Source organism: Salvelinus alpinus, chromosome 5 (assembly GCF_045679555.1).
Source record: "Salvelinus alpinus chromosome 5, SLU_Salpinus.1, whole genome shotgun sequence".
NCBI classification, from domain to species: Eukaryota; Metazoa; Chordata; class Actinopteri; order Salmoniformes; family Salmonidae; genus Salvelinus; species Salvelinus alpinus.
In genome coordinates, this window is record NC_092090.1 from 70,064,389 (window position 1) to 70,080,871 (window position 16,483).

Below are 16,483 nucleotides of genomic sequence, written 5' to 3' on the forward strand. Positions count from 1 at the left end.
TTATATAGGCAGGTGTGGGCCTTTCCAAATCATGTCCAATCAATTGAATTTACCACAGGTGTACTCCAATCAAGTTGTACAAACATCAAGGATGAGCGATGGAAATAGGATGCACCAGAACCTCAATTTCACCTCTCATAGCAAAAGGGTCTGAATACTTGTTTTCACTTTGTCATTATAGGGTAGTGTGTGTAGATTGCTGAGGATTTTTATTTATTTAATCAATTTTAGAATAAGTCTAACTTAACAAAAAGTGGAAAAAGTCAAGTGGCCTCAATACTTTCCGAAGGCACTGTAGTTTAGGTCAGAGACTGTATAAAATGTTTGCAATACACTCGTTGGCATTTAGTAAGCATTCTCTATGGGAGTTTACATGTACTTGTTAGCATGGCTAACCTTCGGATTACAAAGGCTCAGTGGGATTTGAAAATAGTTCCCCTTGTGTTCAGTGCCGGTATTACCGAATATTCCAGTATGGCACAAGGTCAGTATCAAAGTATGACAATAAGGATATCGCCCAAGACTAGAATGATTTAGGTTTTTAATATACATTTAAAAAATAGCCTAATCGTATTATCTTTAGTAGAAAGCAATGGATTAGAAGAAGCATAACCAACCCACAAAGTAAAATGCAACATCCAATTATTGCCAGCTATGTCAACTTTTAATATTGATTAATCTTGCAATAGATGTCATTCAATTGGTAATATTAATTTGTGTCTTCTTAAAATACCTTTTTAAAAAAGGCAAGTTACACCACTTTTCAACCTCATTTTCATTATCTCCAGCACAATACCAGTTTCATCATAGGTGAAATTGGGGCATTTCTACGTTTTGTATTAGTTTAAAAGGTCTAGCCGATGACATCACCAAAAGTGAAAATAGGGATTTTAAAACAATGAGATTCTCGGTGATGTGGGGAGCAAGAAAATACCCTCCCTCTGGCTAGAAACTAATTGCAGGTTTTGAAAACCACTGTTATTCTTACTTTTAATCCTACCCTGTGATGTCACAGAGAAGCATTCTTTAGGACCTTTCTCTTATCTTTTTTAACCACAGATCATAGAAATGTGTATTTTTCACATATGTAGACACTGGTATTGTGCTGGAGATAATGAATGAGGTTGAAAAGCAGCGATTCCCCTTTAAGGGGAAAGTAATCTAAAAGTTACGTTAATGGTTACAATTTTGGAAAGGTAACCAGTAACTGTAACTGATTACATTTAGAAAGTAACCTACCCAACCCTGCCTGCTATTGTCTAGATGGGTGGTGAGAGGGCTGTCTCTTCCAGGTTAACAGGACAGAGTAGTTTGTCAACAGACTCCATATTACACTTTGACAAAGACACAGATCCATGACACCAATAAAGTTACAAATGATTCCACTACAGATGTAGGATCTTAATTTGAGAAAGTTTGCTACAGCAGAAAAATAATCCTGCAGCAAAAGGAAATGTGAATTATTATATGGGTTATGAATGGACATTTTTGTAGGGGCTGATACTTTTTCATAAGGAAAAAAGTAGAACTTCAGAAGCCTTTTTAAACCTTAAATACACAACTTTTACATTTCCTGCATTGCAGGAAAGTTCTCCAGCAACAGGGTGTTCAAATTAAGATACTACATATGACCCAATTCTCTGTTCTCTACCAAATCAAAGTCCACATTCTGCAGTCAAACTTGAATCCAAAATCTCACCAGGGGGTCAATGCAGTGTCATACCAGTGCACAGCAAACTCTGACCTCAACACATATAGGCTAGAAGTGTTCAAACCACCCACTGGTTGGTGATATAACCATGGTACAGATATAGCAGCTTGGATTTTGGTATGATTATTCTGGGTTGCTTGCAGAGGTGTGGTGGGGAAGTAAAAAAAAAAAAAAGCACGCCAGAACATGAGGGGACGCTTCCTGTTAGGTGCCTTCACACAGAGGACAGGAAGTGGTTCAGTATCAGGTACGCTCAAAGCTCTCAGGAAAAGTCTGTTGTTTTTTCACAACCAATCAAATTTTTTTCATCAACCAATATTTTATTACTGTATGTCATCAACCAACTGTATTAAGAATCCTTCACACTAAACTTTTTTTTATATACACTACCGTTCAAAAGTTTGGGGTCACTTAGAAATGTCCTTGTTTTTGAAAGAATACCACATTTTTTGTCCATTAAAATAACATCAAAATGATTAGAAATACAGTGTAGACTTTGTTAATGTTGTAAATGACTATTGTAGTTGGAAACGGCAGATTTTTTATGGAATATCTACATAGGCATACAGAGGCCCATTATCAGCAACCATCACTCCTGTGTTCCAATGGCACGTTGTGTTAGCTAATCCAAGTAAAACATTTTAAAAGGCTAATTGATAATTAGAAAACCCTTTTGCAAATATGTTTGCACAGCTGTAAACTGTTGTTCTGATTAAAGCAGCAATAAAACTGGCCTTCTTTAGACTAGTTGAGTATCTGAAGCATAAGCATTTGTGGGTTCGTTTACAGGCTCAAAATGTCCAGAAACAAAGCACTTTCTTCTGAAACTCGTCAGTCTATTCTTGTTCTGAGAAATTAAGGCTATTCCATGCGAGAAATTGCCAAGAAACTGAAGATCTCATAAAACGCTGTGTACTACTCCCTTCACAGAACAGCGCAAACTGGCTCTAACCAGAATAGAAAGAGTGGGAGGCCCCGGTGCACAACTGAGCAAGAGGACAAGAACATTAGTGTCAAGTTTGAGAAACAGACGCCTCACAAGTCCTCAACTGGCAGCTTCATTAAATAGTACCCGCAAAACACCAGTCTCAACGTCAACAGTGAAGAGGCGACTCTGGGATGCTGGCCTTCTAGGCAGAGTTGCAAAGAAAAAGCCACATCTCAAACTGGCCAATAACTAGAAAAGATTAAGATGGGCAAAAGAACACAGACACTGGACAGAGGAAGATTGGAAAAATGTGTTATGGACAGACAAATCTAAGTTTGAGGTGTTCCGGTCACAAAGAAGAACATTCGTGAGACACAGAATAAATGAAAAGATGCTGGAGGAGTGCTCGACGCCATCTGTCAAGCACGGTGGAGGCAATGTGATGGTCTGGGGGTGCTTTGGTGGTGGTAAAGTGGGAGATTTGTAAAGGGTAAAAGGGATCTTGAAGAAGGAAGGCTAATACTCCATTTTGCAACACCAAGCCATTCTCTGTGGACGGCACTTAATTGGAGGTAATTTCCTCCTACAACAGGACAATGACCCAAAGCACAGCTCCATATTATGCAAGAACTATTTAGGGAAGAAGCAGTCAGCTGGTATTCTGTCTATAATGGAGTGGCAAGCACAGTCACCGGATCTCAACCCTATTGAGAAGTGCCCATCATGGAAGCATGGGGTGAAATCTCTTCAGATTACCTCAACAAATTGACAACTAGAATGCCAAAGGTCTGCAAGGCTGTAATTGCTGCAAATGGAGGATTATTTTACAAAAGCAAAGTTTGAAGGACACAATTATTATTTAAATTAAAAATCATTATTTGTAACCTTGTCAACATCTTGACTATATTTCCTACACACACTACAGTGGTGGCCCCATGTTGACATTGTGGGCTCTAAAGTGTGAATGAGATTACAATAGCTGTCCTCTTATGCATCTCAAGCATGAACATTCATTCTTCCTTTAGTCCAATGGGAACCAAGCTCTGTCAGTTAGTTTACCTGAATCCCCAGCAGAATCAGTAGTTATCAGCAGGAGCGCTAGTCTGTCTTTTGAGTCATATACTCAACTGCTTATCACACACTACAATGAGCCGCATTACAGTCTGCTGTCATCTGAAGAGAGCAGACATGCACACCAAAAAGCCACTCAATATATCACAATCTACTGCCCCTTCTCATGTCATGCCTCATGACTCTCCTCCCCCTACTCCTCCTCTCTTACTGTTTGGCCTCCTCCAGGTGACAGAGGTACTCGTAGGCGATGTTCTGTCGTCTCCTCTCGTCCATCTCCTCCGCCGAGATCCTCTCATCGTCCTGAATGGCTGCAGACAGAAACAAAACATGAACCAACTAATTTACAGATGCACACGGGCCAGTGGGGAGAGGATTGTCTGGTGTTTTACCTCATAAATTGTTGGGTTTGACATAAACAAAAACTCCTCGACAACATATGATCCTTTCTTTAAAAAAATTAAATAATCAAAAACCTGCCTAGTAGTATGATACTTGGGACAGTATTACCTTGCTTTATAACACACAGTAATATTCAAAAGAGAGGTCTGCATTACTTGACCTTCTCCTCCTACAACCTCAGTATTCAGACAGAGCTTACATTAAATCACATGGTCTACTGGGTCTCTCTGAGAGCTGTATGTGAACAGAGGAGTTAGTAGGCAGCCTGAGAGCCATTTAAAACAGGCAGTCGGAGGAAGTCAGAGAAGCAAGTGATTCAGCTGAGTTGACATTTACCTGCCCACTAATGAGATCCCCTCCCCCTGATGCTCCTAAACTCTGCTTAATCCAATCAAATCCCTTTATTTCTGGCTGAATGGAACACACTGATTGGAACATTGCCTCTAGTTTTATCTTATCTTGATTATTGCCCAGTCATATGTTCAGGTGCTGCAAATAGGACCTAGAAAAACTGCAGCTGGCCCAGAACAGAGCGACACGTCTTGCTCTTCACTGAAATCAGAAGGCTAATATCGCTTGATTAAAGGCATTACACTTCTTTCTCTAAGAATGACATTAATGTGTAGAAAATTCCCAATTGTTTGCAGTCAACTTACACACAGCTCTGACACACACACGTATCCCACTAGGCATGTAATCAGGGGACTTTTCAAAGTCCTCAAATCCTAGTGCTGAGCGACTTGTGCTTTTTGAGGTCGGGTTCAGTTTCGTTAATAAAAAATAAAAATACACTATGCATTATGTGGGTTGAATGCTATAACACAGAATAAAACAATTAATTAAAGTCCAATGATGGTAATGACTGCTTTTCACAAATAAACCATCAGTTATTCACAGTACTTTAATAAAATATTTCAGTTGTGTATTACATTTGTTTTATTTGACTATAATTTTCACTCCAAGTCAACTCATCTCTATAGAGCTGCTGCCTATGCTGTCTGACAAATATCACCATTTTAGTAGTTCTTCAAAGTAAATAAGGCCTACCATTATGACTGCTGAATACCAATACCTGGCGAAGCGACTGCTCTCTATGTATCCCCTCTTGATCACGCATTCTTGTCTCTTACGTAGCAGGCGTAAAGGAAACAGACCGGACAAGTCGCCACGCAATGGATTATGGTCATGGTACTTTACACATTTTCTGCAACATTGGCTTGTTGTAAACTACAACTCCCTACTACATCAAACAGTTCGGGCATGATCCGATTTATCTCTCGAGAAACTGCAGCGCACCATTGAGCTCACAGAAAAAAACAGAACGAAATGCAATTCAAATAATTGAACCTTCGTTGGTCAATTAGTTGTTTAAAAAAAACAAAAAAAAAAAAACATTTTAGTTATGCAGAATAAATGCCAGAAAACGTACAGTATTATATAGAGCCATGATTGCATGGAACTCCCATCTCCCTTCCAAATGAACAGCAAACCTGGTTTTTTTTTAAAACATAAAGCAACACCTCACAGCACAACACCTAGATATGTATGTAGTTATGTCCTTGAGCTGTTCTTGTCTATTAATGTTCTGTGTCAAATCAAATCGTATTGGTCACATCCACATGGATAGCAGATGTTATTGCGAGTGTAGCGAAATGCTTGAGCTTCTAGTTCCGAAAGTGCAGCAAAATCTAACATGTAATATAACAATTCCAACAACAACTACCTGATACCCACAGCAACTACCTAGGAAGTTGTGGACCCCAGGAAGTGTAGCTCCGGCTTTCACAACAGCTAATGGGGATCCTAATAAAACACCAAATACCGTCCAGCCCCTGAGATTGGGCCTCATAACAGGGAGGATTGGACTGGTTGGCCCAAGTGGCAGTTACTGAGGCTGTACAGTACATGGAGAGTGTGAGGTGAGTATATACACATGTATTCTACATCTGATGAGTGCATGTCTATGCTGCAACTCAGTCTGTAGAAGGCGTGTAGTGGGTGACTATGTAGTAGATGGACCATTATTAAAAGGGCTTAACTGGTTAAATCTGCAGAATGATTAGACCAAAGTTACTGGGGCGACTGACTGAAAGTACCCTCAAAACTAGAGGTCGACCGATTAATCGGAATGGCTGATTAATTAGGGCCGATTAAGTTTTCATAAATCGGTAATCGGCATTTTTGGACACCGATTGTGGCCTATTTTTTATTTATTTTTATTATTATTATTATTTTTACCTTTATTTAACTAGGCAAGTCAGTTAAGAACACATTCTTATTTTCAATGATGGCCTAGGAACGGTGGGTTAACTGCCTTGTTCAGGGGCAGAACGACCTTGTCAACTCGGGGATTCGATCTTGCAACCTTCCAGTTACTAGTCCAACACTCTAACCATACGCGAGCGCAGCAAGAAGCCAAGGTAAGTTGCTAGCTAGCATTAAACTTATCTTATAAAAAAACAATCAACCTTAACATAATCACTAGTAAACTACACATAATTGATGATATTACTAGTTTATCTAGCGTGTCCTGCGTTGCATATAATCGATGCGGTGCGCATTCGCGAAAAAGGACTGTCGTTGCTCCAACGTGTACCTAACCATAAACATCAATGCCTTTCTTAAAATCAATACACAGAAGTATATATTTTTAAACCTGCATATTTAGCTAAAAGAAATCCAGGTTAGCAGGCAATATTAACCAGGTGAAATTGTGTCACTTCTCTTGCGTTCATTGCACGTAGAGTCAGGGTATATGCAACAGTTTGGGCCGCCTGGCTCTTTGCGAACTAATTTGCCAGAATTTTACGTAATTATGACATAACATTGAAGGTTGTGCAATGTAACAGGAATATTTAGACTTATGGATGCCACCCGTTAGATAAAATACGGAACGGCTCCGTATTTCACTGAAAGAATAAACGCTTTGTTTGAGATGATCGTTTCCGGATTTGACCATATTAATGACCTAAGGCTCGTATTTCTGTGTATTATGTTATAATTAAGTCTATGATTTGATAGAGCAGTCTGACTGAGCGATGGTAGGCACCAGCAGGCTCGTAAGCATTCATTCAAACAGCACTTTTGTGCGTTTGCCAGAAGCTCTTCGTTGTGCTTCAAGCATTGCGCTGTTTATGACTTCAAGCCTTTCAACTCCCGAGATTAGGGAGATTAGGCTGGTGTAACCGATGTGAAATGGCTAGCTAGTTAGTGGGGTGCGCGCTAATAGAGTTTCAAACGTCACTCGCTCTGAGACTTGGAGTAGTTGTTCCCCTTGCTCTGCATGGGTAACGCTGCTTCGAGGGTGGCTGTTGTCGATGTGTTCCTGGTTTGAGCCCAGGTAGGGGCGAGGAGAGGGACAGAAGCTATACTGTTACATTGGAAATACTAAAGTGCCTATAAGAACATCCAATAGTCAAAGGTATATGAAATACAAATCGTAGAGAGAGAAATAGCCCTATAATTCCTATAATAACTTCAACCTAAAACTTCTTACCAGGGAATATTGAAGACTCATGTTAAAAGGAACCACCAGCTTTCATGTTCTGAGCAAGGAACTTAAACGTTAGCTTTCTTACATGGCACATATTGCACTTTTACTTTCTTCTCCAACACTTTGTTTATGCATTATTTAAACCAAATTGAACATGTTTCATTATATATTTTAGGCTAAATTGATTTTAGTGATGTATAATATTAAGTTAAAATAAGTGTTCATTCAGTATTGTTGTAAAAAAAGTTGGCCGATTATTTGGTATTGGCTTTTTTTGGTTCTCCAATAATCGGTGTTGAAAATCATAATCGGTCGACCTCTACTCAAGACCCAAAGTGGAGTAGTGGGCCCTGGCAGGCTCAGAGACAAGACAATTCAGCTGACTGAGTAGCCTTGGCTACATCTCTGCAAAGCCCATTCATTCAGAATAACATAGTATACTGCTGACACCACCCACACACACACCTTGGTGAGCATTGCAAATCAGGCCTAGAACTCTTGTTAACAAATCCCAGCAGAAATCAGGCCTAATTGGTGCCCCTTTATTGGGCCATACCAGTGACATCTAGCCCTGTAGCTCTTGTAACCTACTCGCACTGGGGCAGGTGACAAAGACAAGCTCACCCAAAAACGACAACACTCACCTCATCAGTCTCACTGAAGGGCAAATTGTGACGCAAGGGTCTGCTTGAAACATGACTTAATTGGACAAGCCATTGCACTTCTAGTTTAGGGGTAAATTAATAAAGGGTCTGTTCACCCTGAAATGATGATGTCAAAAACCAAAATATGTGTGGTGGGGCAGATGGACAGACACAAGAGAGGGTTGTGACACAGGACAGTACAGGGCAATGAACCCGGACATAAACTCGATTGAACATCTCTGGAGAGACCTGAAAATAGCTGTGAGGGCAGAGCTTTAGAGGATCTGCAGAGAAGAAGGGGAGAAACTCTCCAAATACAGGTGTGCCAAGCTTGTAGCGTCATACCCAAGAAGACTTGAGGCTGTAATTGCTGCCAAAGGTGATATTATTATTTTTTACTGTTTTTGCTTTGTCATTATCGGGTATTGTGTGTAGATTGATGAGGGGGAAAAAACGATTGGCCTGAGTACCAGGCCATTAGGACCTGATGGTCATTAGCAAGTTGAGTACTACCAAAGCATGTCCAGAGTGCATAAGAGGAGATTACCGTGACTCAACGGTCAAGTGGAATTTTACTGCAGTCATGACTTGGTGTGGCGGTAATACGGTCACCGCAACAGCGCTAGCTGAGACTCAGATTTTCGAATTTCAGTACAATCTCCCTCAGTATTTTATGTCCACGTTTTCCAAAAACTAAAATGTCGCCTCCGAATTAAGATTCAACGATGTCTGCAGAGTGAATGGAGTGTCAACTATGACATGACATATTGATTTTGAAAAAATCTATTTTGGTTATTGAACTACAGCAGGTGGTATAATTTCATCACGGTCCCTGATCTGTATTACAAATAAATACATGAGAGAAAATATCTTAAAGATGTGGGTTTTCGGTAACGGAATTTCAAAGCACAAGGCAATGTTTACAGAAGGCCCAGGGTAAGATGTATGACCATAGGATCCATCAGTCTGAAGGCCACGGGGCCAGCTGTGTTATTGGAGGGGACCAGAGTGTTGGTAAACTCTCACCCCTGAGGCATTGGATCCCCAGGACATCCATTACACACACTACATGGAAGGCCAGCCTGCCTGTTGACTGTGCTGGGCCATATTTAATCTGTCGCTTCCTTCATCCATCAGAACACCAGTAGTAATGGAGGGAAGGGAAAATAAATAAATATATACAGTGGGGAGAACAAGTATTTGATACACTGCCGATTTTGCAAGTTTTCCTACTTACAAAGCATGTAGAGGTCTGTAATTTTTATCATAGGTACACTTCAACTGTGGGAGACGGAATCTAAAACAAAAATCCAGAAAATCACATTGTATGATTTTTAAGTAATTAATTTGCATTTTATTGCATGACATAAGTATTTGATACATCAGAAAAGCAGAACTTAATATTTGGTACAGAAACCTTTGTTTGCAATTACAGAGATCATACGTTTCCTGTAGTTCTTGACCAGGTTTGCACACACTGCAGCAGGGATTTTGGCCCACTCCTCCATACAGACCTTCTCCAGATCCTTCAGGTTTCGGGGCTGTCGCTGGGCAATACGGACTTTCAGCTCCCTCCAAAGATTTTCTATTGGGTTCAGGTCTGGAGACTGGCTAGGCCACTCCAGGACCTTGAGATGCTTCTTACGGAGCCACTCCTTAGTTGCCCTGGCTGTGTGTTTCGGGTCGTTGTCATGCTGGAAGACCCAGCCACGACCCATCTTCAATGCTCTTACTGAGGGAAGGAGGTTGTTGGCCAAGATCTCGCGATACATGGCCCCATACATCCTCCCCTCAATACGGTGCAGTCGTCCTGTCCCCTTTGCAGAAAAGCATCCCCAAAGAATGATGTTTCCACCTCCATGCTTCACGGTTGGGATGGTGTTCTTGGGGTTGTACTCATCCTTCTTCTTCCTCCAAACACGGCGAGTGGAGTTTAGACCAAAAATCTCTATTTTTGTCTCATCAGACCACATGACCTTCTCCCCTTCCTCCTCTGCATCATCCAGATGGTCATTGGCAAACTTCAGACTTGCCTGGACATGCGCTGGCTTGAGCAGGGGGACCTTGCGTGCACTGCAGGATTTTAATCCATGACGGCGTAGTGTGTTACTAATGGTTTTCTTTGAGACTGTGGTCCCAGCTCTCTTCAGGTCATTGACCAGGTCCTGCCGTGTAGTTCTGGGCTGATCCCTCACCTTCCTCATGATCATTGATGCCCCACGAGGTGAGATCTTGCATGGAGCCCCAGACCGAGGGTGATTGACCGTCATCTTGAACTTCTTCCATTTTCTAATAATTGCGCCAACAGTTGTTGCCTTCTCAACAAGCTGCTTGCCTATTGTCCTGTAGCCCATCCCAGCCTTGTGCAGGTCTACAATTTACCCCTGATGTCCTTACACATCTCTCTGGTCTTGGCCATTGTGGAGAGGTTGGAGTCTATTTGATTGAGTGTATGGACAGGTGTCTTTTATACAGGTAACGAGCTCAAACAGGTGCAGTTAATACAGGTAATGAGTGGAGAACAGGTGGGCTTCTTAAAGAAAAACTAACAGGTCTGTGAGAGTCGGAATTCTTACTGGTCGGTAGGTGATCAAATACTTATGTCATGCAATAAAATGCAAATTAATTACTTAAAAATCCTACAATGTGATTTTCTGGATTTTTGTTTTAGATTCCGTCTCTCACAGTTGAAGTGTACCTATGATAAAAATTACAGACCTCTACATGCTTTGTAAGTAGGAAAACCTGCAAAATCGGCAGTGTATCAAATACTTGTTCTCCCCACTGTATATACACACACACACACAGCTACATATCGGGATATTATTTCTGACGATATATCATATCGCTTTGACAATATCGCAATATTAATTTTGTGCTAGTTGGCTGTACCTGCACCAAAACAGTATTTCTCCTTCATAGCTTGTTCTCCAACTTCTTTTTAAATAGGGAGACAATTTGTTTTCAGCACTTTTATTCATTTTCTCATGGCTCCCTCTTGTCCCTCTGCAGCAGACATATGGTGAGCAATGTGAGGAACGTCGAATTGCAATAAAATCACAGTATCTAATAGTAATACATATATAATCTTGAGTCGTGGGAATCGCCATACATCGTATCGGCACCGAAGTATCGTGATATCATGTTGTGAGGTTCCTGGCAATTCCCAGCCCTAAACACCACTGGACATGATTTATAGACTTGATGACTTACTCCTTTGTTAAGGTAATGTTTTTCTATCCTGAGGGAGTGACAAATCAAGATACACGAGGTGCTAAGGGCCCATGCCATAGTATTACAAATACAGAGAAAGGGCTCCAGGTGTAGCCAAGAGAGACCGTACCATCCTTGCTCTGGTATGTGTATGTCCAGTCATAGAGGGCCACAGCCATGCTAGTGTTGTTTCTCTCCACTCCTTAATTGATCAATTACGGTTTATTGATTGGCTAGAGACCCCATACACCTGCTTACCAAGGTCTTAAATCAGTCTCTGATTAAAAGGCCTCGACTCAAAAAACAGCTTACGGTGTTGCCGTCCAAGACCAGAGGTGTGCATCACTAATCAGATAGGCTACATAATCAATTGTTCTCGAATAGGTTTGGTAGTCTACACTACATCTCACTAGAAAACTCTACTCCACCAGGGCGCAGCAGCAACCATGTCCGAGTGCTGTACTGCAAAGCCTTGATAAGGACAGGTGATGCCAAATAAGGGGATCGTCAAAGGAAAATGGCGTCCCTTTAGAGGGCGAGAACAAGATGTATGTCAGGAGAAGTGCAGTATTATCATAAGGAGACGTATACTTGGAATACGGAGGAGGAGTGGAGGGAAAAGCGAGGCATAGGACGTCAAAGAGTAAGGGAGGAAGAGGGTGAGCTTGAATCGGTTAAATTGTGGGAAAAAGGGAGATGGTTTGCTGAAGAAGAATGGTAGAAAGTATAAGCAGACTGAGCTGTACGCCAAATCGAAGACAGGAGGAGAAATGGAAGTGATTGAGGGGGGGGGGGGGTAGGTGTGGTGAAGTCCTCAGAGCCTGAAGCTTGCACCGAGGGTCAGGATAAAGAAAAAAGTTTGTGACGGTAGGAGTGACATTTTTGGAAAAAGTGTCTGACCCATTTGTGGTTTCAGGGTGGGTGAAAACAGAGTTGGGTGCTGTGGAATCGGTGAAGGTAACCAGAAGTGGTCTGGTGATAATTGTTTGTGTTTCTGCTGGTCAGAGGGAGCAGGTGCTCCATGTTAAAAACAAATGGGGACAAGAGAGGTGAATTGTTTTGCTCTCAAGGAAAGGGTGCCATCGAAAGGAGTGATTACTGGGGTAGCGGTAAATGTGAAAGTTGACCAACTGAAGGGGAAGACTCCCGGTGTTTGTGATGCTAGTCGTTTGGTGCGACGCATACAGGGTGGCGTGAGTGGTGAAACAGAAGTCGTTTTCTGTTCTTTAGAGTTTTGATGTTGAGTCTGCCCGATAAAGTGATGTTATAAATAAGTTATCCTGTATGAGCTTTTGTGCCGAATACATTACATTGTTACACGTGTCAAGCTTATGGGCATGTGGCAGTACTGTGTAGGAGGGAGGTTCCTAGGTGTGAGAAGTCTGCAGAAGGGCATGAGACAAAGGAATGTGTAGCATTGGGGAAAGTCGTGTTATGTGTTAATTGTAGGGGTGCCCATGGGGCTGGGGATCAGAAATGTCTGGTGCGAGAGAGGCAGGTTGAGGCTTCCAGAAGTTGTCGTATGCTGAGACAGTGAAGAAAGTAGAGGAAAATGGGTCAATGGGGAGGGATCCTGAGAGGAGTAGATCTGTACCTGTACAGAGGGATATGCCAACAAGTGATATATGCTTCAGTAAGATTAGATTTTTTTGGTTTATAGTAATGGTTATCAACTGTACTGCGGGGATGAAACGTAAGTCGCAGACAATTGAGGTTGTGGTGGCAGCTGCAGAGGTATTAGGGTGTATGAGACTAGTGAGTGTGTGGTTAGATGGTAGGGCATTTGTTGATTTATTTTTATATATTTTTTTTTTCAAGCAAAGTATAAGAGTTAAACTCCAGTCTAGTAGGTGGAGGTAATTCAACATTTATTGGATGCCAACCGCTGTTAAACCTCATCGAAGACGCTGATGATTAAGGGGATCGCCAGTCAGTGTCCCAGCTTGCAACCCGTGAGGCTGTTGGTTTGTTTGGTGGCCATGAGGCCTTTCGTTTTGATTCTTTAGTTTAGGCATGCCTGTTAATAGTTTTCCTTTTTGTATATTTGTTTCCATCACCATCTGAACATAATAATCCGCTTGGGCTCGCTGACCCAAAGGAATCAATACAGAGCTGGCCCAATCCGGGACTCGAGCGGATCCGGATCCAGAATTCTAAATAAATGTCACGGGTCTGATCTGATATGATTGTCACGGGTCTGTGTACAATCTTACTGACTTGTCCGGAAGGACTCATACAGACCCGAACGCGACTGCTGCAGTAGAGAAAGAAAAATTGCATAATTTACACTGCTGTTCTTTGTTTTTCACAAGAGTGGCGTGTGTAGCTTGTTGTTGGCCAATCATAAGTCATCAAAGCAGCAATAGGCAACAGTCAGAGCCTCCATGTGGGGCTCCCTCCTCCTAGTGTCACTCGCTCACAGTAGCTTGCTGTGTGCAAGGCCCCTGCTAGAGCGTCATCTCTATACCTCGTGCTTTATCAGCTCTGGTTAATAAAGTAACTTAACTTGACTTTGCTGCTGCTTCTCTCACTCGGATCGGGTCTGACCAGGTCTATACAAAACAGGTGTAGTTGTTCTCGTGTCCGTTCCAAACGGGTCTCAATATTTTAAAAAATGTATTTATGAATATCTGAGTCGGACGGGAAAGCCCCAAGTCCATTTCGGAATGGGCCCAAGAGGCCTCTAAGGAGTAAGGACCACCTCTGCCCCTCCAATAATAAACTCCTCATTTTGTGTTAATGACACATCCACTGCAAACAATACCTTCAACCTTTCCTGTTTGGACCCTTGGAGCCAGAGTTCATGTTAAAACAGAAAACAACCATGTCAGGCCAACAAACAGTTTGAGGCATTTCCACTATAGCTGACAATGCAGCTAAGCTATTCACTGGTTTGTCTCAGAGAAAAAAAGACTATTGACCTTATTGCTTGATTGAATCTCACACCATTGCACTTTGCCATTGCTCTCAGATCTGAGTGAGCATAGGCTGAAATGTTGTCAATAACACACAGGTCTAAAGTGACAAACAGGTAAACATGTTATTGTCGTTTGAAACCTTAGGAGATGTATTGACTGTTAAATTGCTGTAATACCCATGCAGAAGTCAGGTGTGGATTTCTTAACAGTAATAGAAAAAAGTTAATATTTAACCACTGCGAAAATGCCTTCTGTCTGAGGCCCTGGACTGTCGACTACATTAATTGTGTACTAGGACTAGTCATATTACTGTAAGGTTATATTTCACAACTGTAAGGACTTAATGGCAACGTTTAGTTGTTTGCGACGGGCAATGTGTCTGTCTGAGGGACATGGGTATGAGGGGCAGGACACACAAATTGTCTGACAATAGCCAGATTGCATTCATTCAATAAAAAAATACACACTCCAAGTTCGATATCATCACAATGTGATAGGCTTCTGAAATCTTACACCTAAATGCGTAAGAGTCAAAGCTTAATGCTATTTGTTGTAAAACTATATTTCATCTATTCTATACGGTGAACTGCTCGTCATCGAGCATGCGGTGCATAAGCGCGTGAGGTTCGCCCTGCCAAAACAGCCTTTACAAAACCACTTGTTTCATTTAACAAACATGTAGGCTACAACAACAAAAAATGTCTATGTAATTGATTTGCAAATGGTGGATTAGGTCACTTTTACTTACTTCCATAACGTGGCTTGTGTGAATTAGCTTTTTCTTCATAGTACATCCTGCCTCGGTTCCTTCGGTAATAAACTTAAATGAACGTAGCCCAGTCAAACCAACGCTAGCTAGCAGCAAACCATAAACCGCACCTCGAGTTATAAGTTCAATATAAAACAAGAAAGCTAGTTTGTAGTGGTGCCACTATCAATAGCAGCGGCTAAACAGTTTTCTAAAGTTCCTTTCCGTGTCGAAATGCACCGCATGCCTCCTGTCACTCGCTCAGCAGAACTCCCATCGCGTTCACCCTTGATGGAATCATGTCAGAAAGAGCTTGTCATTCAATTTCCCTCTGGTCCAGTGCAAGTGTTCACAGTGGGTGCGCTCTGAACTGTCCAGACCGCATTAATTATTTAGCCGTCTCTAGCACCACCTGGTGGCCAATCTATCATGACATGATGTCCCTCTCTTGCGAGAATAAGGGCGACAAAATAGCATCGGTGGAAAAAGTACATAATTGTCATACTTGAGTAAAAGTTAAGATACCTTAATAGAAAATGACTCAAGTAAAAGTGAGTCACCCATTAAAATCCTACTTGTGTAAAAGTAAAAAAGTATTTGGTTTTAAATATACTTACATATCAAAGGTAAAAGCAGATATATAAATCATTTCAAATTCCTTATATTAAGCGAACCAGACAGCACGATTTTCTTGTTTTTTTTAATTTATGGATAGCCAGGGGCACACTCCAACACTCAGATAATTTACAAACTAAGCATTTGTGTTTAGTGATTCCGCCAGATCAGATGCAGTAGGGATGACCAGGGATTTTCTCTTTGAGTGCGTGAATTAGACAATTGTCCTGTCCTGCTAAACCTTCAAAATGTAACGAGTACTTTTGGGTGTCAGGGAAAATGTATGGCGTAGAAATTGCATTATTTTCTTTAGGAATGTAGTGGAGTAAAAGTAACAGTTGTCCAACATATAAATTGTGAAGTACAGATACCCCCAAAAACGACTTAAGTAGTACTTTAAAGTATTTTTACTAAAGTACTTTATACCACTCCAAAATAGCCTCAAAATGGCAAATGAATGGGTGAAGATGTGGTGGCTATCTCGTCTATGGAATCATTAGAATAAAAGGGTCGTTTTTTAAAGTTGATGTAGTTGGTATATCAAGAAATGCATGGATAGTTTGGGATGACATTACACTTGGCTTGCAGACATCAGCATAGTTGTGGACTCCAGTCACATGACTTGGACTGTCTGACTCCAGTTGCAAATTTTATGACTTGAGATTCGACTTGATGGAAAATAAAATAACTTGACCTGGACTTGGAGCCTCAAGACTCGGGATTCGACTTTGATTTAAGAC

General features: G+C 41.4%; 1 protein-coding gene across 2 annotated transcripts in view; it reads right to left on the reverse strand.

Annotated features, from left to right (window-relative positions):
- LOC139576641 (ras GTPase-activating-like protein IQGAP2) overlaps positions 1 to 15,462 on the reverse strand; it is a 98,766-nt gene extending 83,304 nt beyond the window's left edge. For both annotated transcript variants that reach the window (XM_071402941.1, XM_071402940.1), the window contains exons 1-2: positions 15,129 to 15,462; positions 3,922 to 4,021 (exon numbers count right to left, since the gene is read on the reverse strand). In XM_071402941.1, coding sequence (XP_071259042.1) covers positions 3,922 to 4,021; positions 15,129 to 15,174 — 146 coding nt within the window. In that variant the 5' untranslated portion in view covers positions 15,175 to 15,462. The remainder of the gene's footprint in view (positions 1 to 3,921; positions 4,022 to 15,128) is intronic.
- Positions 15,463 to 16,483: the final 1,021 nt, after the last annotated feature.